At 31.7% G+C, this 26,454-nt stretch overlaps 1 protein-coding gene across 1 annotated transcript; it reads right to left on the bottom strand.

Moving 5' to 3' along the window:
* Window positions 1–150: 150 nt before the first annotated feature.
* Window positions 151–14,345, bottom strand: LOC100853718 (ABC transporter G family member 28). The gene is made up of 14 exons (XM_010652907.3): window positions 13,736–14,345; window positions 13,577–13,653; window positions 12,193–12,468; window positions 7,797–7,860; window positions 7,563–7,709; window positions 7,377–7,411; window positions 6,826–6,899; window positions 5,256–6,166; window positions 4,079–4,375; window positions 2,763–3,236; window positions 1,555–1,703; window positions 934–1,223; window positions 698–831; window positions 151–603 (listed from the first exon to the last, which is right to left on the bottom strand). Exons 1-14 carry the CDS (start codon window positions 13,948–13,950, stop codon window positions 447–449), a joined length of 3,300 nt encoding a protein of 1,099 aa, XP_010651209.1. The 5' UTR covers window positions 13,951–14,345; the 3' UTR covers window positions 151–446.
* Between the last annotated feature and the right edge of the window lie 12,109 nt (window positions 14,346–26,454).

Here is a 26,454-nt window from a genome sequence, read left to right as displayed (position 1 = left end):
TTTAGGTGAACATGACAATCCAAAATGGATTAAATGCATAATAGGCACAATGTTTGAACCCTAACATTCATGTTTCCTCTATTTCTTCTGGACTTTCTTCCCAATATCCAAATCCATTTTTCTTCATGCTGATTACAGCAGTACTAATCCTTAAACCTTAATAGACCCTTTTTTCTTTTATTTATTTATTTGTAAATTTTCTCAACCACAAGTATATATAAGAAGAACAAAACTCTCGTAGGAAAGGCTTTCTCTATCATTTACAAACATGTGGCATAGATCACAGGCTGTCATTGAAAGTTCAGCATATGATAGTTTTCAAGAGAACCTAACTCCTTCTAGGGGCTATGTGAGTTACTATAATGGAAGTGTCTTAGCATTGAAACTTTGCATTTGTACAAATTGTGGGGAACAGAATGGACTGAAGAAAAATTGGTGGAATGAATTCACTTTTTATGGAACAAGACCATAAGAAAGAAGGCTAAGACACGACTGATTATACCAGCAATGATGAGATTTGATAAACAAAGAGCCCAGTTGTTCAGATCGTAGCCACTCTTCATAAGTGATCCGCACCGTGTAATCAGCCATACACCAGAATACCTGAAACAAATTCAAGAAAGGAAAGGAATGCAGAGCATAACCAAAATATACAGACAGAAAAGAATGCTATTGATGGAGAGAGCTAATGTCCAACCTTTTAGTATTTGCTATGACAAATGCCTCCAAAGCCCACTTGGTGTAGCACAGGTCAGATAATTTTTTGATAAATCCACTTTGGTTTTGTTGGGTTGCAATGAGAGTCAAAACAACTGGAAGAAGAACTGACCACTGCACGGAACAGAAGTAGCATTAAACTGGGAGGGAATGCATATTATTGTTGATAAACAAAGGAATTTAGCAAGGTGGACTCTTGAAGTTCAAGTTGCGCACCAGTTGGGCAGGACCGGGTTCAAAAACGATGGCAAATAAATAAGCTATACCAGTCACGCAGTACACCAGGCAGAGCAAAATAAAGTAATTATCAGGGAAGGAAGATCTGGGGTTGTTGAAGAAATAGAACATGGAGAGATAAACCAAAGGCTTGATGATTGTATTTAAATGGTCAACTGTATCCTTCGAGAGAAAGTATGCCAAGCTGCTCATTCCCGAAGCCCTCTCTCTCCAGTAGTGTAATTTATCCAGAGAAAATGATCTCAATGCCCCAATCTTGCAGAGGAGAGCTGAAAGTTAGCAGCCAAAATTTGGATGGATGAGAAATAACTCATGGTGTGGAAGAAGACTCCATAAGAAATCTGTAAAATCAATCCTAAAACAGGTTCCAAATGAATAGCTAATTGTAAAATGATATTGCAGATAATTTTTTCTCCCAAGGGCATGTCATGCTGTACATGGGAGGTGACCAAGTGGCACTCAAAGCTATGTAATGCCTCAAGCAGGCCAAACTATGTCATGACAACCCAATTTGGAATATGATAAGTCCATGGTCAAGCAAGCAAGTTAAATTTAAGGGAGCCATACATCAGTAAGAACACAATAAGTCATTTTACTTACAAACTGCTATGACGGTGTAATTATAACCAAGTGCCCCAAAAGTTGCATCGCTCACTTTCGCAAGTGTTCCTAAGCAGATTCCAGCTAGCAATAAAATCAAATAATCAACAGCTAGTATCCTGGCTTCCCGTAGCCGTTGCTTACCAACCCTAAAGAAGCCATAGGAACATAAAAACCGAGTATCAATCATTAAAAAGACAACAAACTTGATTAAACCGAGTAGCCAAATGGATAAAACCATCTTGTTTCTTCTGGAGAATGTTACATTAGAATCTCCTAAATTAACTTACTATTTTTTCTTTCTTCCTCCTAACTGTTGGAAGATTTGACAAATTATGTAGATTTGAATGACTATAATTTGTTTATAAATATTTTAATTGATTTGTATGGTTATATATTTTATTTCTTCGCTAGAAATCTGCTTGTAATTAGGTTCCTTTATTTAGTCTTAAATTAGATACAGCTTAGTCAACCTTGTATTACAAGTTGTACTCATCCTTTTTGAGAATCAAAAGTGAGAAATTAGTCATTCCTTCATTGCCATTTTTTCTTCACTAACACTTTTACATGAACACACTATGCTTGTTGAGACAAACTCATGTCAATGGTTTATGATATGGCTGATAAATATATCCATGTGAGCATCATATACATTGTGTGTATAAATTCTAATAAGTTTTGGGAAAATTGATAACTCAATATGGTATCAGAGCTCTGGTTCTCAAGTTCAAGTGCTCTCAACCATCATCACTGCTCACAAATATTTGACTTCTGTCACTTCATATGAGAGAGGGCTATAGAATGTGATATACATAAATCCTAATAGCTTAAGCTTTTATAAAATTATCTTCTCAACATTCTAATATTTTCTTCAGAATTTGGAATTTTTTCCTCATAATATTCATACATGTAACAGAGATAACCCTTCAACAGGGGGGAAATTACAGAAAGAAATAATGAGATCATACAAGAATTATGCAGACAGAACTGTGCATTCTAAAATTATGACACCCCATATTTCTTACTGAGTTCAACTTTAAATACTTATTTGTCTAAGAATGAACTTTGGACTTGTGTATCAAATGATGTGTTTGAAAGATAATATCATATAAAAAGCAATTGAACAAATTGATACTCAACAAAACTAGAATGTTTCATGCAGCTAAAAATATGAAAAAAAGAAAAGAAAAGGAGAACCATTAATTCACCTTCCAAGGAAGTATTTGTATTGCTGGAGTACACCAGCAGTTACTCGGTTTGATAAGTCCTTTGACTTGAAAAAGTTATTTTGTATATAATCCTTCTTCAAGGCGACATCAGACACCACATCCTGCCAAATTTCTCCAACAAAAGATTGCTTCTCAGAATGAGCAACATCTGAGCTTCCAGCATTTGTGAATGCTGTCAATCCAGCTGCCTGTTGCATATCCAGGGGTACTGGGTACCCGTTATGGAGCATCCATCTAACAGGAAGTTGTTTTTGATCCACTGCTGTGCTTGAGCTTGGTTTTACTATGCCCTCTAGAATATCAATAAAATGGTCAGGAGGATTAACACGGTCAGGAACCTTGATCCCAAGTTCTGCAAAATACTCTTCTACTTTTTTCACTGATCCATGATACACTGTAAGACCACCTTTAGCTAGAAGTATCAGATCATCAAACATCCTGAACAAGGTGTAGCTGAAGCAGAAAAATTACTCATCACCCTTTGCTCATAAAGGAAGTTCAGTTACATATATAGAAACTAGAAGATCTCTAGTTATTCAAAAAAAAAAAAAAAGATCTCTAGTTTATTTACTTTTATATATTACACTTCAATTTTGCACCCAAAATAAATAAAACTAAAATTGCTTTGTCAACAGTTCAGGAGTTGCAGAATCCCGACTCTTTCAACACAAGATATTGTCATCCAAGCAACTAGGGCCAGCTACACAAACTAGTTGATCCATTCTACTTTATGTAGATCCCTGTCTTCTGCTAATCTGATCCATAAGTTCTTTTATTACCACTTCAACGATGTTCTTTTTTACTTTAGCAAGTTAACACACCAAATAAATAGTGTACTTATTTTTGAAGGAAATGGAATTTATAAAGAAAAAGTAGTAGAATACTAGAATGGCACAAAAAAGGAAGAAAAGAGGAAAGAGAAGTCAAAGGAGTACTCCCCTGGACGCTAACAACTATGATGGAAAAAGTGTCCCCTTGTGCCCTCTAACTATTCCTTTATTTTCAGCCACTTTTTATCGAAATGCTTTTGAGCAAAAAAGCTGAAAAGAATAACAGCTCCTAATTTCTTCAAATAAAAAAGACTGGTAATGAGATAACAATGAACTAAAGGAAGGCTTGATAGCCAGGATTCTGCTAAACTCCAAAAGAACCTTATGCCAGCAATTGAAGATGGGATACAAAAGAAATAAAAGAGGGACGAAAAAGCTATACCTAGAAAAATAAACGAAGGAGGATGAAAGAAACTACACTTCTTAAAAATGTGTACTTTTGTAATTTTCAAACCTTTAACTAACCTTGGTTGGTGAACCACCATGCAAACATTTACTCCTTCAAGAGCTTCCCGACGAAGTGCTCTAAGTAGTAACTGAGAAGATGAACTGTCCAAACCAGAAGTGGGTTCATCTAAGATCAATAGTGAAGGTTCCATCACCATTTCTAACCCAACATTTACTCGCTTCCTTTGGCCTCCAGAGATCCCTCGCTTCTCTACTGTGCCAACCAGGGAATCCCGCACTGGCTGTAGCCCCAAGGATTCTATGACTCTTTCGACAACCAGAACCTTCTCTTGTTTTGGCAGCCCAGCAGATAATCTACAATAATAAAAATACATGGAAAATGATAAATATAGCACAGGTCAACACAGAAGAAAGATTATGTGACAACAGAAGGTAGAACTAGGACCAAAAACAAGGAGAAAGCAGAAAGAGAAGTATCTCTTGAGTATTTCTTTAAAGAAATTGCCCATACATAAGAACACAGTGTAGCACTTGAACAATTAATTACAATGTTATTGATTTCTGTAATATCAAATTTCTTTTTATCTAAATGAATCTTTGGTGGCATCCTTCAGAATTTGAAATTGCATGAAGGTAGGGGCCTAAAAAATTTGCAGACCAAAAGAAAGATACCGCTTTAAGTTTTGCAAATTGATTCATAACAAGATTTAGGCAGTCAATTATCATTAGTAGCAGAAGAAAAGATGTGATATATTTGGTGAAAAGCTGAACTAAAAAATAAAAATAAATAAAAAATAAAATCACAGCAACAATACATTCATGGATTAATTCAAAATTCATACTCTAGTTCAAGTCATTGTGCCAGATTTTGAAAACCTGAGCTTAAAAAATTTGTTAGTTATAAGGCTGGTTAAAATAACTGACATTCAGAATAGAAAAGGTAGATTCTACAGTTGAATAACATTGAAATATAAAAAGATACATCCATTAATTGCCAAGAGTATTTTTTTCATGGCATCTGAATGAAGACAATAAGGTAGATGGTCGATGAAATTGGGGCTGTAATTCTAGAAGCAACATAAGGTGAAATATGCAACCAATAGCCACCAACATATAATGATTATATAATGCATATTAATAAATTCTTAGGTCATTATTTTTTGGGAATGATGTAATTTGAAGTAAGATAATCAGTCTAAAGTTGGTCTACCCAATGGAATTAAATGTGACATACCTGCACCTTGCACTGAACCATAGATTCTCCTGAACTGTCAAGTTTCCATGCACAATATCATCTTGTGGCACAAAACCAATAATTTTCTTGTACGAGTGCATTGATTCAACCTTGCCATTTATTAAAATTGAACCAGTCATGGTGCATCCGGTTGGTTTTCCAGCCAGAGCAGAAAGAAACGTTGTTTTTCCAGCTCCAGATGGGCCCATGACAGCAGAAACACGGCCAGGCATAATTTTCCCAGTCACACACCTCATCAGATGTTTGTGTTTCCCCTTCAAAGTAAGGGTTAAATCTTTGAAAGCGACCTCAATCATAGGCCTGGGTCTGACTTCAATATCATTAGCCATTGAAACTACTCCTGAGAAGGTCAAGTTCATCTGCTGCTCCTGCAGGGCTTTTTCTTTCTCAATTTGGCCATACGCATACTTGAAAATTTGGCTGTGTGTATGCAATTGCTTAGCCTTTGGCATATTCTTTTTTAAATTTTTATCCCCAATCTCCAGATTGAAGCCTTCATGACTCTCAGGGTCCTCCTCAAGTGCATGCACCATCTTTGCTAGATTGCTTTTCCCCTTTTTCTTGCCTTCTGATGCTGCAGATGCACTTGAAGTATCTAGTGGCATAGGTGGTAAGGCAGCATCAGTTCCAGGTAGTGGCCCTGAAATTTTCATCTTATCTGGTTGCCTGGAAGATTTTACACGAGAAAATGTACGTGATAACTGTGCTTGCAATCCAATGGCATGCTTCTTAGCCACATCCTTTGCAGATTTCCATTTTTCCCGTGCTTGTGCAGTTTCTCTTGCACTTCTTGCTGCAGCTTCCCTGGATTGTGCTTGTTTTCTTTCTCTAGTGGTGAGAACTTGGTCAGAACAGTTATACACACAGATAAGTATAATACATAATCCGACCTACATTGACAAGTGAAGGGTCAGTTCCAATTGTGGTGTCTATAAGAGAAATCATAATTGCACAATGAAATCATGAAATATATTTGATGTTCCTAGCAAAAATATAGTCTATGAGCTGTGGCCATATGAAAAGTGTTACAATAAATTTATAGAACTTTTTAGAAGATAAACAAGAATTTGCATATGAAAATGGGCAAGCATAGCTGTTGTGTCTTAACCAAACAAGAAAAAAAGAAGTCATAAAGGATATCTTCAAATCAACTGCCACAACCACAATCCCCGCCCAACACCCCCACAATCCCCACCCACCCCCCCAGTGATCAGTGTGGGGAGTCAAGGACCACAAAAACGCATTCTACCTTGAACATGATATGGCTGGGGCAACACCCTGAAGCCAAAAGGTTAATAAAATGGTGAAACATGTTTAACTTCACTTATGGATACTGCTATTACACCCTGGCTCTGTTCCTTCACAAAGTAAACTCGTGATAACTTACAAAAATTGGATTTTGATCAGTGCATCGAAGAAATAATCAAAAGACACAACGTGACACTATCATCCAAAATTGGCCAAAATACATAATCCCATAGATACAGATTGTGATGAAGGTTTAAACCTATCATCATACTTGTCCTTTGAAAATAAACAGATTACTCACAAAAAGCAAGACTCCATATGCAGTGATATTTTGATTTGCTGAATTTTTATCACAAGTTGTCATCCGGAAGCACCCTGTAATATCATCCATAGAGGTTATATGCTTTCTGAACAGTATAGTGAAAATAAAACAAACTTCAAAGTTTAAATGACACAGAAACTAATAAGCACTTAGTGGAAACACTCATGACATATGCAGAATTTATGAGAGACGTGCTTTAACATCTTACAGGAAACTACTACATGAAAATTAAAACTAAAGTAACCTACAAAATGTTGTATGATTATTTGCACTTTTTAATTTTTTCTTTTGGACTTGCCACTTACAATTTGGATAACATTGTACTCCATAAAAATGTTAAAAAATCATCCCTTTAGGTTGAATGGTATCAACAGTCACAAAGTTAGAAATCTAGTATTTATATATGTGTGTTCTTGTTTCTTAGAGTCTCTTTGATCCATTTTGTTGAATTCTGGTGCATAATGAGATGAAATAGGACTTTAAGGAGAAACAGAAAAATACAACTAGTTACAAATAAAAAAGAGACTCACGCTTTTGAGATGTAGAGCCAATCCTGCAGTAATATCTGAAAAAAAAAAAAAAAGGAAATAATAGCATTATGAGAGAAGAGAGTGATACCGGAGATTCTTATGATTAAAACACAAATGAATATGAAATAAGAAACTCAAAGAAAAAAAATGGACAAGTACAAGAAGTTATGGGATAATAATAAATACCCACTACTGCAAGGAATTTTTTTGATAGTTGATGGACAGTAAGATCCTGCTGAACAGAATATCTCGCTACTACTCCCAATATCAGCCCAAATATCAGCTCCACCACAACTTCTATTTTGCTGCCCTGGAGGTAGTTGGTAATTGTAACTGCATACATTTTCTGTTAATTATATTATGCTAAACACAAGAAATTAAACATAAAAGAAATAATTCCAATCAAGAATCTAAACTTACGGTTCACAGATACCAGTTGCTTTATTGAGTTTTGCAAGTGGGCAGTAAGAGCCCAATGGGCAAGCTTCATTGATAAGAAAATGGAAACAAAAAAATAAAATAAAATTAGGAACATTCAACCTCATCAAGAACATAAGACAATTATTTCCACATATTCTTCAAAAAAAAAAAATATGGACTCGCAAATATGCCATGTCACATCCTAAACACTTAAAGGTGATAAATTTTCATATAGATGAAAGCAGGCTTTTCAAAAGAGTTAAAAGGGGAATTAGCATAACAAAATGGCTTTCTAACTGTTCTCATATTCAATGTGCAAACAGGACTATTTATATGATCTTTTTATCAACTCCTGGTATTATATTATGCTCAAATCTATTTGAGCATCGTATGAACTCTATGTCAATCCTAGAAATTATATTTAGTGAAAAAAAAGTGACTGAAAAGGTGCCAGCTAGTCTGTTTATAAAATCATTAGGAACTGGAATTTTATCCCACCATCATCAGGGTGGGAATCATGTGTATGGTGAAGCCTAACACTATCTACCTTGGGATGTACCTGAGCTGTTCAAGAATAAAAAAATTTCAAAATCAGGTGTCAAGCCACCGTTTCCATAGGATATATCAGGCATGTATCGGCAGGAGGACATTTATATGCATAGTATGGTCAAAGTCATTTCAAAAATTGCAAAAATAAATAAGACTACTAGAGGACCAATCAATTGCCCTCAGATCACCCCTTAGGGGACAATTGATCATAAGCATTTTTGTTCTAGTGTTGCCTAGTATACATTGTCAACTTCTTTTCTAATAGCTTAAGCTCTTTAAAAAAGTTGGTAGCTTAAGATGGTATTAGAGCTAGAGGTTATAGGTTTGAGTCTCTCCTATCACAACTATCCCCATCTATTTATTTTCTATTGTTGTTGTTGATTTTCCATTGTCCCATCCATTTATCAGTGATATACATTGTGAACTCATATTCTAACAGCTTAAGCTTTTAGGAAAAGTTGGTAGCATAATAATTGATCACCTCTATGGACAATCAATCATCCACTAGATAGAAACTTAGGTTTTTCAAATTGATGATTGATCGATTGGCCCCTTGGATGATTGAGTGGTTTGTGATTTTTTGTATATGAAATTGAATTTTTGACTTTTTTTTTTATTAGCTAAAAAGCATAAGATGATAGGTTCCGACTTTTGATCATGTTAGAGTTTTCTTTGGTGCAAAAAGGATATTTAAAAAGACAAAAACCCCAACCACTAAGAAAAAATTAGAGAGAACTTTTATACTATCCTGAGTACACTAGTGACCCTAAAACCAATGAATTGGAGATTAGTTGAAGATTGGCTTGTAGGATCGCATGCTTCAAAGTGATAATACACTAAAAGGAAACCGAGTTGTTGCACTGAGAACGTGAAGAACTGATCTATGCGTATAGGAGTAAGTCCCATGTAAGGCATGAGCATTGCAAGTCCTATAAAATTTTGAGCATTGCAAATCCAGTAAAACTTTGTAACCCTTAATGAATTAGTCAATCATCTTTCTGGCATAAAGCCTTTGGTTTTACCCTGAAGAAAGCTATGTCTTTTGAGGGGGTTCCAACATTAAGCTTAGCGTCTCTTGTGATTTATGTATTCTTTGAGCTTGTTTACTGAATTATGATACTATATTTGAATATGGGATTATTTGAATAACTATTAGAATAGAAAACTACATTACATTCATAGTATTCAAAGACTACTTATTCTTCTCTTCACTTTAGGTGGTTTCATATAACAAGAACACGTTCTTGAGAAACTATCTCCTATACTAGAAAAATTCAGTTCTCTTAACAAACCAGGCTAGTGGAGGAAGACCTTGTGATAAGAGATATATGGCTAAAGAGAAAGTCAAAAAGGGATCTTTCATGTATTCTGAAACTTTATCAGTTCTACTATGTAGATGAAATGATGCATGCATGCCTATTACAGAAGTGAAAGCAATGTGCTCTATTGACCAGAAGAAGAGCATCCTTCAAAAAGAATGAACAGAAAGCAGGAAAGTCAATATTGCAAGATTTATTTCTAGTTCAACCCCCATATACTCCTATATTCTTTTATTTGAGTTCCATTTCTAGGCTTCCCCTTCAGTGCCTACTGGGCCTCACTTTTAACTATAGTTCAATGGAAACTTCATTTCCTAAGTCTCAAATACTGTCTTTTATTGAACACCCATAGTGCATTCCCTCATAGTCTGTAGAGTAATTTCTCACTCACAAGGATAGCAATATAAAAGGTAGAATTCCAGATTGAACATCTTTTATGGCTAACATGCTACCTATGGTGCCTGTCAGAGGATATTTACAAAAAGTGAGAGAAGAAAATGTTGTTTTGTCATGTTGAAATATAATATTTTGTGGAAAAATGTAATGAGGATTTTACATTCTTCATGTTTGGCTAAATTGTTGTATAAATGGAAGTGGGGATCTTGGTATGGTCTCTTTAATTTCCCAAAATGACACTTTTGCTTTGTCTTGCAATTAATACAAGGAAGAGAATAGTAAATTTCAACATTCCAATATCCCAAAACAATGGATTACTATTCTCAAATTTGAACATTGGGATAGGACAACCACAACTTTTTTCATTATCGACAGTGATGCTTATCTGTGAACATATCAAGTTTCACCAGTACTTATGGATTCCTATAATTAAAAGTTAGTGTTATCAGAGGGTGTTGCTCATTGTATTGCTATAAGTTCTCTTTTTTCCATTCGCACCTTTTTGGTGCAAATTCCAAGACATACTATCTCATCATATTGAGCACCAAAAGCAATCCCACAGGCTACAATTTGGGCTCAAAAGCTCTTAATAATTGGCCAGACATGACAATAAAAGTTCAGGAAGTAATATTAGCTAACAAATTTTGAAGAGTGAGAAGAAACTTTGAATGGATGCCATGGAGTGCTTTTAATGAGTTTGGAGCTGAACTTAGGTGATAGCATCCACATTTATCCACCACAAAATAAAGAGGCATGTGCCTTGAAATATATGCCAGAAAGTAATGACAGGGAGAGGTAGCTCATGAGTGCTCATCACAAGGAGTTATCTCAAAACTTATTTCCTGAGTTAAATTCTGATCTTCTTCAAAGATGCATATGATTAAAACTTCTAGTGGGATTGAAATAGGAATAAGAAGAATAAGAATCACAAAATGAAAAAGAAAAAGAAAAAAGAAATATCATGAGTGTAAAATGAAGCTCTTTAACTAGCTTTTCTCAAAAGATTGATTCATCCATAAGGATGACAAATCCTTGATATCGTATTTGACAGGTCCCAGATGGATGTGGAAAGAATTTAAGAATTTTATGAACCTTAGCCAGAATGTCCCATTGATAAAGCATTTTTGTTTTTTCAAATAAATAGTTGACTAGGATACCAAAATCCTAATTTGCAATGGTCTAAATGTTAATTTGGAAACTGCTCTTAGAAAGATAGTCAAATAGGTTGCCAATTTCAAATTCTACATGACCTACTAAACCTGAGTTGAGCAAGAAAAGTTCTAAATTCTAGGTAAGGATCCTATTCTGTCTTTGAACCAAGTATATGGTTACCTTTGAGGTAAAGAAAGCAGGTCTAATCCCCTCTTTCAACCAAACATCATTCCTAATTCCTACACATAAAAAATTTACCTTACTACCTACTATCCAAGAGATCCTGAGTTAGTAAAGGATTAAAGGTGGACATCTAAGTTGAATAGTTTATTTATTTACTTATCTATTTTGATTGTCAAGAAGAAATTGAAGTGTGAAGACTATCAGTGTCCCCCAAGAATACAAAGGAGATTTGTTGGTGTTCATTCATTTATATTACTTCTAAGATACAACAAATGGAGTCACATAAGAACTGTCACTTTTTGTTCTTTGCTCTCTTCGAATAGACAAAAATCAGTACTTTTCTATGAATCAAATCAGCTATAAACATTGTTAACAGTTCAATTGTCAGTATGGAGACTTTTATGTTCAGTTATCAATTCAATAGGTTCATCTTATTGCTGTAGCTTCACTATGCTCTGCTCTTTCCCTTATGGTATCTAATTTCAGTCAATGTCCTTTTAAATGTAATCTTGTGCTTAGTTACTAATGCACCGCAATGCATTTGTTGTTCCTGATTAAAATTGTAACTCTTGTAAATGTATCAATTAGTTCTTCTATGTAGTGTTTCTTCTTAAAGTATTCCAAATCTTGTTATTTCTTTTTCTATTAACACATGAGGTGTGATGAAAGTGCAGCACATGAACACATGAGCTTAGTGATAAAGCATGCAATTGGTCCATGATGACTTTAATGAAACAGATGTAAAGAAGCAAGTTCTGATCACAACATGATTAACTGATGGATTTTCGAATACATACGAATCATGCAGGTAAGGCCATGAGGACAGAAGAAACCCTCGCAACAAGTCGTGCAGTCAGTGGTTCTATCAGGCAAGTCCTGCACATTTTTTAGGTCAACTTTCTTATTTGGACCAACACTGCAAGCCCATCCTGGCTCACATCCTGAAACCCATGAGGTCAAATTACAGTTCTTGTTAAGCTTCAAGTAGTTTGTGCTCCTGGACTCGCCACTATAGAAACTATTGAAATAGAGCTTTATTTCTGCTGCAGTACATAATCGCTGCATGATATCTCCTATTGATCCGCAAATGCCATCATTAGAGAGAATATATACTTCGCTTCTGAATTTGTAAATTACATGAAAGAAAGCAGCAAAATTGAACAAAAAAAAAAAAAAAAAAAACAAATAATGAGAGGAACAAAGAAAGGTACTTGATTAGTCCAACAGAATGAGATCAAAGACCTTTTAGTTTCAGAATGAGCTCACTATCACCCTACTTCCAAGAATCTATGAGAAGACGGTTAGGACTTCTAAATCCAAGAACAATTGAAACTTTCTTGTTTTCACTTTCTGTTTTAGTTACCGTTAGCTTTTGTCTTTTCTTGGACAATATTTCTTGCCGCAAGAATTGCAACGCATTTTATCAGGTTTGCCCCAAATTTTCACAAAACCGCCAAGATGCCACTTGCTAGAGTTTTGCATACAGTTTCGAGAATAGTTTGCAATGCTCTGAATCAGCTTGGAATTCTTTGGAATGGTATAAACATTTTGGAATTGTGTGAAAACCAAGCATTAGAATACTCTAGGACAATATTAATATAATAGGATTCATAATCCCAAATAAAAAACAACTGCATACTTGGAGCCTTCATATGCTTATAAAATAGGGGAGGCCGTCACTTGTTCAAAACAGAACAGATCTCAGGATCTCCTAGAGCTAGCTTGCACATTCCCACCTTGTTCCGAACTTTAGTTGGCATTTCTATCCTATGTTTCCTATTCTTTCAAATGGAAGGATATATTAGTTGAAGGGTAGAGACAATCATGCAAATATTTTTGAGATATTATTGTTAAATGGGAAGAGGAACAAATGAGATGTTGGCTGTATGCAAGCTGTCTAAGGCTGACCAGATTCAAACCAACCAGGTGATATCAAACATCTATTAACAATAATAAAATTATTAAAAAAGAATCTCTTAACAACAATAGAATTATCAAGAAAAAAAACATCAGAATCGAGAAATTCTTGACATTGAGAGAAAATGGATTGCTTGACTTCTTTTAATGGTATCAACCAACACTTCTAATAACAATTTTTTTTTCTTCTATGCTGTTAAAGTAAATCTAAATCTTCTCCTGGCCTAATAATATCAAAGATATGGAAGCAGATTCAGATAGTACCTTTTGTTTTTCGAATGCAATTGGACAAAAACGTGGTGTCTGATGTGAAATTAAATGCCGAATCCCAATCAGCATCCCTGCATGCCAATATAACATATGGTTCTCAAATTTTATGGTTTCCATAAATTTGAGCACAAATTTGAATGGCATCTTACTCACACATTCTTGATGCAGAATTTCAAATGCTTTTTAATCTCATCTCTGAAAACAGTTGTGAAATTGGAAAATCGGTTGAAAATGGTACTGGTGAAGAGATTAACACCAGCAGGAGTATTACTTAGTTCGCTTTCATCTTGGCAAATTACGCTCTTTGGAATACTCCATGCAACTGCAATTATCATAAAAACACACAAAGCGGGATTCGCATTGCTCATGTTGATCCTGGAATTTTAGATTCTTTTTGACTCACGCAACAGCTGATACATTTCAAAAATATACTATTATTTTATCAGAAAACTGAGAATTAAGACAATGTGGAGAGTTTTAGGCTCTGTTTAGTAATCGAAAATAAATGATGGAAAGAAAAGGAAAGGAAAATGACAGAAAATAACTCGACAAGGAATTCCAAAAAAAAAAAAATTCCTCGCAAGAATGGTTTCTGGAAGAACCAAACGAAGCCCTAGGGTTTGACGAAGTAGGGGGAAAGAAGAAATGGCGGGGAGGAAGAGTGGGCGAAGCAGGGGGAAGAGAGAGGGGTATAGCGAGGTGGTTTGACAACTCCTTGATTTCATTCCACCACTGGATCATTTTCGAAATTTGCGCCCTCTTAATCATTTTCCAACGGTCTGGATTTGTCTTCTTGTCGTCATACCCAAAATGTCGTCGTATAAATAAAAAGGTTATACAAGCAATATACTTGTCTAAAGCGACATTCATCTAATATTAAATTCATGTTTTAACTAATTATACATTTGGATATATTTTTTATTTTTAAAAATATAAACGTAAATTTATAGAAAGTATAGATTTTTAAAAATCATTTTCAATTCTTTTTTTAAAAAAAATTAAATTTAATGTAGTAAAATTTGTTATATCTCGATTTTTTTGAATATTTTTTAAAACTTTTCAAAGTTATTGTATTTTATATAAAATTTATTATTTTTTATTTTAAAAATAAAAAATCTTAGCTTGTAGAAAATCTTAACTTTCATGTGGAATTGATAATTTAATATAATATTTAGTTTTATTATTGGAAATCATTAATTTAGTGTTTTTTATATACTTTGTGGTTTTTTAAATAGAAAATAGTAATATTTTTTATATATGATATAATAATATTAATATAAAAGATATGGACTTATTTTATATCCTTGAATTTTGTTTTTAAAAGTTGAGATAGTTAAAAAAAAATTAATACTTCAATTTTTTTAATTTTTAAAAAATAATTATGTTTTTAATAAAAAGTCCTAAAGATTTTCTACATTTTATATGAAAGTTTCAATCATTTTTGTTTTTAAAAATTGAAAACAAAAAATATATCCAAATGAAATGTGATATCCTACATTGGATAAGGGATAAAGTTTTTTATAATAAGTACGGGTATTTCTTAAGCTTATAGACGTGTTTTAAAATAATGAAGGTCCCTTTAGACCTAAAGCGGATAATATCTACATGATTAAAAGTGGATTGTTACAATTTATCTTATTTCATTTCTTATCTTGTCGCATATTATATCTGTTAGAAAAATTCAGCTAATCCAACTTATGGTAATCACTCTAAAGGGGGGATGAATAGGGTGATGGTCTATTTTTTGCAAATTTAAATTATATGAATGTAAGAGACAATTAATTGTATACAAGTATATAATAAACAATATAAAGACAATTGCATATAAATTAAAAGAGTATGGAAAAGAGAATGTAAACACAAGATTTTATAATGGTTCGGCGCAACCCGACTTACATCCACTCTCCTCTAACTTCAATCCCAAGCTTGAGGTTCCATTAATTTAAGGCTTTCAAACTAAGCCTTCAAACAATACAATTGGATTATGGTTTCAATCTACCCTCTTAAACTTTTGGATCCAAACACCCTTTACACTTCTCAAGAGATACCCTACTCTTAAACAATTACTCAAGTGATACCCCACACTTGAGAATCTTCCTCTAAAAAATATACAAATAATTTATCTCACAAAATTCTAGTACAAAAACTTTAAGCTCAAATGATACAATAAAATTAAGATTGAAAGGTGCACTAAAGATATGTAGGTTTTAGAACAATAGTGCACTAAAAAACACTCTTCCAATGCTCAAATATATTCAAAAAAGGTTTGGGAAGGTTAAGCTTCTGAAACAATAAAGATTGGAGCCTTTTTATAGAAGAAAAAAGTCAAACTAGTCGTTGGGAGTTCGATCGATCGAGTTGGGGGTCGACCGGTTGATTAGCCATTAGTATTTCATGCTTGGCAAGTGACCGTTGGACCTCAACCGGTTGAGGTTTAACCTTGATCGGTTGAACAACCGTTCTGCAAGAAAGAAAAAGTTTTTTTGCACCCTCGATCGGTTGAGCTAGGGGTCAACCGGGTACTGTTCATACCATTGACCGGTTAAGCTGGGAGTCGACTCGGACTTCGATTGGTTGAGCTAGCAATTGATCGGTTCTTCATCCGGTTCACCCGGTTGAGACGTTTTTGGCTCAAAAAACCAACTTTTTTAACTTAAAACCTTTTAAACAAGTTTGAAAAACATTTGACACAAGGTTTTAGTTAAAAACATGAAATCATCTTATTTTAAAAATATTTAAAGCAAAATAACTCTTGGATGATTTCGGTGCATAAGTAAAAAATGTAATGCATGAAAATTCTAGTGCACCAACAACCTTACAAAGAAATCTTATGAAGCTTGGGTCTTGAAAAACGCTTTTCTTAGATGTGGTCTTCTTCTTTATGATTTTTCTTTGACTTAATTTGTCTTTATGATTGCCACTTTGAAAATCGTCTTGTTTAATTACACTTGAAATATAATTATTAGTTCTAAACCTTGTTTTATTATCATTAAAATCGAGATTAACCAAACCTTGGTTTCACAATATCTTAGTGATTTAAGATAAGTTCTGTGTATTAAGAATTGAATATTACTCTTATGCATTGCTGGAATGAGATGTCAAATTTTTATCATGTTTTCTGCTAGCTTGATGTCATAGAAGTCCTGGTGAGACCATTATATTCTCATTATTTATTTGATAATTGAAGAAATTTTCTCTAAAAGTTTTTCTATGTTATATTTTTTTATATCCATTTTGTTAATGTTTTGTTGTGGATATTATTTGTTGAGCTTTTATCATTGGGTTGTTGTTGTGGAAAATTTTGGCTTGGGTGAAATTCCGGTGTTTTACTTAATATTTTTATAATTAGATCGGTTATTAAACCGAAAAAGTTACTAATACATGGTTTATTAGTAAGACTAATAGTCGAAGCAGGTCGAATTAGTAATGTCATAAATATATACTTTATATTTTATTTAAATTAAAAATAATTTTTAAAAATTAAAAATATATATAAAATTAAAATTTTTAACAACATTTCATTTTTTTATATTTGATATGTCAATTAAATGCTATATATATATATATATATATATATTAATATATCAAATTTTATTAAATACTATATGTATAATATTTAAATATGAAAAGAAAATTATAGTATTTAATTTTATCTAAGCATTTATGTATTTTATTATTTTAAAATTTTAAAAATTATTATGTTAATTAATTGATATTATTTTCATATTTATTGTTGATAATTATTATAAGAATAAACCTGAATATAGATATTTATATTTATTTTTTTAGATGTGTGTATATATATATATATATATATATATATATACACAAACATGTTTAACAAAAGAACCATGTAGCACAATGATTCTCTTTCTGTTTTGACAACCTCAGCTCTACTGTTCAAATCCTCACCACTACATCCCACATCAAAAAAGCACAAGGGAAATGAGCTCTATAAATAGCCATATAAGCAATTTTAGTCAAATTATACGTTGACCGGTTCACGCGGAGCTGGTTTAGTCTCACTGCCAGGTTGAATGATTTGATGACGGTTCAAGCTTAGAATGGTTAATTCCACCAAATCGAACTAGAAAACAGGTCTGATCCCATTTAAAACAATGGTTTTACTCATCATGATAAACTATTCCTAGAAGTGTTCAACTTTCAACCATCCCTACAACTACAAGTGTTCAACCATCCTTTCACTTATGTTATCCCTAATAGGGTATTGAACCATCTCCCAACATCAAAAAGTTACTTTTTGGTATCTTGGACTAGCCCTCATTAGTTAGGAGATTTATGCAAATGTTTTATAAACAAACTTATGTCTTAAAATTAATGAAAATAAATATGAGTAAAAATCAATGAGAAATATCAATTAAAATTAGAAGGTAAATATGTCAATTCGATAATTTAGAATAATTTTTTAAGTTAATTTTATTGAACAATCTTAATACTTAAAGTAAAAAAATAAATAATAAGTTTTAAGTTAACAATTTAACTTAAAGTTAACTTAAATTATTAAATAATTAATATTAAGTTTTATTAAATGCCCATTAACTTTGTATTTTATTTGTCTTGACAATAATAAATTGAATAACCATAAAGTGCCATTCATGAGCACGAAATTTACATGGCTAAATTATTAAAATAGACATAAAAAAATCTTAAAATCTTTAGTATTCACTTGGGATAGGAAAGTATTAAGGAACAAAAAGGAAAAGGCAAAAAAGAATTCAAAAATCTTTTCTTGAGTTTATTGTGGGGAAATATAACAGTAAATTAAAGAGAAATTTATTCAACAGGTGACATGGAATTAAGAAGTTGTTCAACTTGAGTGCCATTCTTTTTTCTTTAGTTTCCACCCATTTTAACCCTTTTCAATATATATGTATTCTTAAAATTTTCATAATAAACGCAATTGCGTATTGCATTTTGAGGATTTTTTTTATATATATATATAAATTATATACCATCCTTATTAATGGTTGTGTTTCTTACACTTAAAAAAAAAAAAAAAAAACCTCATAGCTATGATTTCCTTTAAGATCATGTTTGCTTTTTGAAAAGTACTAAAAAAAAGAAAAAAAAATCGAAGGAAAATGATTTTTTTTATATTTGATTTTGTTGAGAAAAATATAAAAAAAATCGAATATAATTAAAATTAATTAAATTTTTATATATTTTAAAATTATTTAATATTTATATTAAAAAAAAATGAAATAAGTTTGAAGTAACATATAAAAATAATTTATTTATTTTTTATTTATTCTACTTTTTCACTATACTTTCTTTCCTCGCATTTTCCTCAAATTTTCTTAATCAAATATGACCTTAAAAAAATGTAAACCCAACCCACACAACATAGTGGAAAGGAGTAGTTAGGCAACGGTTTGAGGGGCATGTAAATGGAGGATTTTTTATTTTTATTTTTTATTTTCATTGAAAGTAGTGAAAATGAGTGGAAACTCTTCATCTATTTTTAATACGTCCTAAGCAATGTTATAAAACTAAGTCAATTGTACCCAAACTTTTCACTTTTAAATCAAATATATTCTTATTTTGTTTATATATATATATATATATATATTTTTTTTTTTCCTTTTCCTTTTTCATTATTATTATTATTACTAGGGTTTATTATATTTTACCCTTCCAACCTATATCGTGTTTTGCACATTATCCCATTGAATTTGAAATTGATCAGTGTACCCTCTATGTTTTATAATTATATGTAATGTATATTTTTGGAGTAATGGTGTAACATTTTTTTTTATAGAAGACACATATGCTCTTCACGTGATCGGGAGCAAAACGGTCATTTCATTTCAAAACACCAAAAACCCCAACCCAACTCTTCTCTTCCTCTTTCATTCTTCCTCTCCAACTGCTACTATTGATCCCTAAATTGCAATGAAAGCGTAAGCATATTGTGGGGTGAAAATTGCAAAAAAATGGTGATGATGTAGCATTTTTCTAAACTTTCATTTTCTTATTCTTCTTCTCTCTTCACTCTTTCTATCTCCCCTCATTATTATTATTGTTAATATGATCATCATTAGTGGAAGCATATTGTGAAGTGAAAATTGCAAGAAAATGATAATGATGATTATTGTTATTATTTGATCAAGGTATGAATAAGTTGATTTAAGGTATGAAAAATGTAATTAGAATACAAAAAATATGATCATGACTAAGGGTCTCCAACAGGCCGGGCCGGGCCGGGCCCTTGATATATCTAAGGCCCGTGGCTCCGGCCCGTGGGCCCTCAAGCTGGGCGGGCTTGGCGGGCCGGCGGGTGGGACGGGGTAAAAATTAAAATAATTTTTAATTTTGAAGGGAAGGGGTTCCCCTTCCCTTATGGAACCATAAGGGAGTTAGCCACCAACTGAGCTAGCTCTCTTTTGTGTAATTATTTTGCATTAATTATATATATATATTAGAAATGTTGTATGATTTTTGAAAAAAAATAAAAGTGAGTTGGTTGTTCAACGGTTACATGACCATTGAACATGCCACTCATAATTCAATTTCAAATATATGACCGTTGAATGGTCTTGAAATTTAAAAAAAAAAAAAATTAAATCCTAATATTTAAATCCCTATAAATATTAAATACCCTCAATTTTTTTCTATTCTCTCAACTCTTAAGCTCTCTCCCATTCCACAATATTTCCGATTATTGCATTTTGTCTCAAATTATTCAATATTATTGGTGGTGAAAAACAAGTATTGGTGGTTCAAAGAGTTCAAATTTGAAGGAATTTCTACTTCGGTTCTCCAATTTAGTAACATACTTCACATTTTCTTTTATTTATTTGTTACATTTTAATTTTACATTTATTATTTTTAGCATAATATTTTATCAATAATTATAATTATGGCAAGTGGTTCTTGTTCTTCATCTAATGCATGTGATAGCAAAAAATTTACTTCAAATATATGGAATTTTTTTGATAGAATATAAATAAATTTAGAAAATAATAAAAAAGAAATAAAAGCAAAATGTAAAATTTGTAACAAACTTCTTAGTGGTGGCTCAAATGCAGGTACAAGTCATTTAAAAAGGCATCATGAAAATTGTAAAACTAAAAATAATGTAAATATTAGAAATTCTATGCAATTAGGTAAAGATGAAAGTGGAAATTTAAAAACATTTTCTTATGATGAATCTTATTGTTGTGAAGAAATGATTGGTTATATAATAAGAGTAGAACAACCTTTCAATTTCACTAGTTCGCCATCACCACCAAGATATAATGATTAAAATATTTTACTAAATGTATGTCATATTTTTATTTTTATTTTTATGGTTGAAAAGTACAAATGATTGATAAATAAGTAGGTACCAACCTAGTTGGGATGTATTTATTTTGTAGTAATGTAAACTTTTCCCACATTTTCAAATGTAATGTATACATTCAATGAATAAAATAGTTAACAATGAATATTTTTATTAATGTAACATTTTCTATTTCTTGAATTTTTTTTTTTTAATATATATATATTTTTTAAAGTGGCGAGCCTATGGGTGGGCCTATGGGCCGGGCTTGGGCTGGGCCGCGGGCTTTTTGGAGACCCTTAAATTCATGACACAAATAATGTAACCTGAGTTTGAATAATGTGACTTGGGACCAAGATTCAAATAATCTAACCTAAGTACAAATAATGTAATTGAGATATGAAAAATATGACTAAGATAACCAATGGACAAATAATGTAACCATGGTACAAATAATTTGATTAAAATATTAATAGTATGACCAAGGTATAAATAATGCAACTTGGGTACAAATAATATGATTGAGGTATGAAAATGTGATCAACATAAAAATAATGTGACCAAGGTAAGAAAAATATGATCATAGTACAAATAATGTGACAAAAGTAAGAAAAATATGATCATAGTACAAATAATGTGACCAAGGTAAGAAAAACATGATCATAGTACAAATAAAGTGGGATAGTGTTTGAATAATATAACCAAGGTACAAAAAAATATCACTAAAATATGAAAAATATGATTAAGGTACTAATCATGTGGTCAAGGTATAAATAATGTGATCAAAGTATGAAAAAGTTGAGACATATATGAAAAATATGACCATGGTATAAATAATATGAATTGGGTACAAAAAATGTGACATGGGTACAAACAATATAACCATGTTGATTGAGGTACGACTAATGTGACTTGGGTAATTTTTATTTTTATTTTTGGCAAATCTTATGTAATAAAAAATATTTTCTATTCACACAAAAAGAAAAATAAAAAAGCTCAAATCAAAGACAATAAATCTTGGGTGTCAATAGTGTAAGTTTCACTTTACCTTTGGATTTCAAATAAGATAATAGTAGTTGATATGAGAGTTTAGGAAAGAAATGGAAGAAGAATAGGAGAACATAAAGCCATTTGATGTAAGCTTTGAGATATTTTTCAACTTTCATTTCTTGTTTGATTTTTTCAATGGAAAATACAAGTAGGTTTGAGGGAATGGTTTACTAATGCAAGTTTTTTTTTTTTTTTTTTTTAGAGTTAGTTTACAAAATATTTTTATTTCTTTTTTTAGGTCGTTGAAGGTCATTTTCAACATTTTCTTTTCATTATTTACCCACATGGCCTTTGGATGACTTTCTACCCTTTTCCATGATTCTTTTATAAGACTTATCAAAATAGTCCACATTTCAAGCTCGTTGTCGAATCATGTCTTCCTTTTATAATATTTTTCCTCTTATAAAACAAATATTTTAAAATGTTAGTACAAGAATTAGGTCCTTTTGCAATAATTTTATGTTTTTTTATTTATTTTCGTTGAAAGTTGAAGTTATAATTTTCAAAAAGATATTTTTATTTATTTATTTATTTTTAATTTAAATCTTTTAAGTATAGGGTATTTGATAAATCAATTTGATAACTTAATAATTTAATTGTAGTTATCTATATTAGTATATTTAATAAAGTAACTTAATATTGTAACTTAAAAAATTAAAAATAACTTTAATAAATCAATTTAATGGCTTAATATATATGGCTTATAACTTTAAGTATAATTTAGTTTAAGAATTTTGGGTCAAAATATCTCATTTTGACAAAAAAAAAAAAAATGCAATATGGTTCATTTTTTAAACTTATATTAGATCTACCTTTTTTACAACCACATAGGTGTCATGTTGGTTTTTGTAATTTTTTTTTTCAAGTGAAACTAAATTTTGAAAATGTGGTTTCAAGAAAGATATTTGTTCCCTTATAATTTTTTTTTTGAGTTATTTATTTATTTATTTTAGAGTACAAATTTTTTTGAACATCCACATGATATGCATAAAAAAAGGAAAAAGTGCGAGAAAGTAGAGGACATGAGAAACAATCAAATTGCTTGGAAATTGTATTGTATCAGGTAATTTCACCATTGTTTTAGTTCAAAGCGTTGATTTTTTTTTTTTAAGTTTTTTCTTTGTGGGTTTTACTCAATTCTAGTTTTTGAACGTGGGTGCTATGGTTTAGTAATTGTATTAATTTTTTTTTTCACTTTGTTAATTTTTTTTGCTTTATGGGTTTTGAAAACTTGTGTGGATTTTTATCATTTGGTTGTGTTGTATGTATTCTTAGTTCAAATATTGATTTTTTATTTCTATTTTGAGATTTTTGCTTATTTCTAGTTCTATGCTCATTTCCAATTCTAAATGTAGGTGTTGTGGTTTACTAGTTGTATTATTTTTTCCTTAAATTTGTTCAATTTTTTTGCTTCATGAGTTTTGATGTCCAGTGTAGGTTTTATCATGTTGTTGATTGGTTCTTGGTTTATTTGTTCTATGTAAAAGAGGTAAATAGATGTTTGTGAGTGTGGCATAGCCACAATCTTAATGAAAAAGCAAACATCAGGGCCAAATGTTTATTTGTTTTATCAATTCCTACCCACACCACACGAAAAAGTAGAAGTCATTTTATGACAAACTTATATAGATGACATATTAACATTGCTTCTAAACATTTGTTTAAATGATCAAGATATTTGACGAACGATGTTGTTACTTACATTTTTTTTATATCGTTGAGTGACATCGTCTTAAGCATGTATTAAGATAGTTTGAACTCAAGTAAAGTATTCTATCACATCTTCCACAAACATTGACTTTCACCTATATATGAACAAAGTTAATCTCAACATGATTAAAAGATATCATGAGTGTTATGGGATGCTAGGAGGATTATAATGTCATTGTTAAGCCTATAGAGCCTTAGATGGACTACTATGCTCTATACATGGCATTGTATTTGGAAGCATTGAATAGATTGAGACTATGATATGGATTATATCTGGAGGAGGTCAAGCATGGGAGAACTATAATAGTGATGCTTGTTACACTGGTATTGTTGATATTATTCACATGTCCACTGATATTATGCATTATCTAAGGAAATATTATCGTCTCCCATATGTACAACATGAAGGTGGTAGGTCACTAACTATGCAGAATCTTGAATTACTTTGTTCCTTATCCCATGATCAAATTAGGTATATGATTTTCTTCCTAGGCCTCTAGATCCTAACAACGGAAGTAAAAGATATAATTTTTTTTGACAGAAAAATCTAGATTAGTGTGCTTATCTTTGATTTGGATGTTCTCAAATCAATTTCGTTCAAAGAAGAATCTAATTGTAGTCGTAAAAAGTCTCGTAAACCCATAATCTTTAGTCATAATGACTCAACCTTGTACTTCACACTCAATCGATGAAAATGTTAGGGAAGGTGGATGCTAGGTCTCTCTTTTCTCTTTTAATGGTAGGAAATAACTCTATTGAAATCCTAATCCTTGAGAGGTACTTATAGGGTTCTTTAACTAGGCTTAAGTCACTTAAGCCCATCAAGGATTTGAGTAACTTAATCTAACTAAAAACAAATACTAATTGATTAATTAACCTCGCATGGTGATCTAATTAATCAATTAGTCAAATCCAAAGACTTTGATCACTAATCCATGTACAATCTTATTTAATTACCAAAACGTCCTTACGCACAAAAGTAAATTAAGTCAATCTAATCTTTATAAATCATGTCAACAAAGTATATGAGCTTAAGGAGAGACCTTTGGGACACATAAGACAATACTAACTCCCTTAGAATCTAATTTCGAAGTTGATTCAACATCCAACTATAGAGAACCACTATACTCCAATACCCTATGTAAATAACAACGAGATGCTAAGTGCTCAAGTTCGTGACCTGCTATCCATTGTGTTCAGTCTCTCCATGAATTGTTGTTTGTAGTCTAATACGGTGAAAATTATTAACGTTTCAAGACTACCTCTATTATCCTTTAGTTATAGATCCTTATATTATGGATTCAATTGATATATCTTAGCTCTCGGGAGCTTATGTCAAATTTTACTTAAGGATCTATTATGATCATAGTTTACATGGACACACATCCTTATGTTGACCCAATGGAACACTTTGTCTCAATTCCATGAGGTATCATAGTTTCTTTATTGAGAATACTTATTGTTATCGATTTCCATCAACGATAACCTAATCTATAGGGAATATATGATCAACTTATGATATCACTCATAAGTCAAAACCACTGTTAACTTTAACACAAACTCAATATTCTTTCAAGGTTAAGAGATAACATAATGAAGCAACTTGATAAAGTTATGACTACTTAATAGTTTTATGTCATGACTCACCATAGATCCTATCTAATGTGTAACCGTACACACTAGTACATTCACAATGAGAAACTCATCTCAATAGTTAAGATCATCTATTTCTCAAATTATGAGGTAATGTATTTCAGTATCTAATAGGTTGTTTAGGCCCACAAACTGATGATGAATAAATCATCTATTTGCAAGGAACCTATAACTTGAATTTTTGGCATAACTCATAATGTACCCAAGTTACGTATAATGAAAGAGATGTAGACCAAAATGCTTATAAGGTATAATGCATGGAATGAGGATAGTTAAAAGCGAATGAGAAATTTATTAATAAATAATAAAATTCGAAAGTTATTACATCATGTTATGCTTTATATGGTTCTATCCTAATACTAACATAATTGATAGTTGCTTGATTGCCATTTGTTTAAGGTTGATGAAACATCTTGAAGTGGAGGTCTCAAACCTAAAATTAGTACAACTCCTTACCTCTTTAGAACCAACATTAGTATAATCACCAAACTTTCAAACCCTTCATCAGTACACCCCCTACCTCTTCAGAATCACTTTCAGTATCCCCTACCACATATGTCAACCCACTTTCATTGCTCTTTGATGCTTCTTTAGCTATGCCACAAAGACATGAGTTTAAGTCATCAATTTGACCCCATACAAATGTCTACACCATCTACACCTTTGTATGATACATTTATATTAGTCTTTTTATATCGTATAGACAACTATATCTGTTTAAATATATTTACCCTCAGGCATTTTGAGGGGTTGATGTAGGTAATGTTGTGTTACCTCTACCATTAGGTAGACATTTGCAATGCTATGCTACCTTTACCATATTTATTTTTAGCTCCATCATAGATATATGTTCATCACATGTCCCATGGAGGTTTGGTAACTTCTATAATTAGAGAAGAGTGATCAAAGAGAAAGAAAGTACCAATTAAACATAGGTTCTTCTCTTGTAGAGGCATATGAGATTATTTATTTATTTCACTAAATGAATGATTAGTAGACATTTAATTTTTTGTGATTTTGATGAAGCTTGTGAAAATTACATTTTATAGTAGACTTTTAAAATTTGATTTCATTACTTTCAAAATTTATCTTTGAGGTATATGTGTTGTGTGTGTATAAATAACATCATTAAAAATATAAAATTATAAAGTTGGTATATAAAATTTATACATTAAAG

This window comes from Vitis vinifera, chromosome 6, assembly GCF_030704535.1.
Source record: "Vitis vinifera cultivar Pinot Noir 40024 chromosome 6, ASM3070453v1".
In the NCBI taxonomy this organism is placed as follows: domain Eukaryota; kingdom Viridiplantae; phylum Streptophyta; class Magnoliopsida; order Vitales; family Vitaceae; genus Vitis; species Vitis vinifera.
This window is presented reverse-complemented; position numbering and strand designations above follow the sequence as displayed.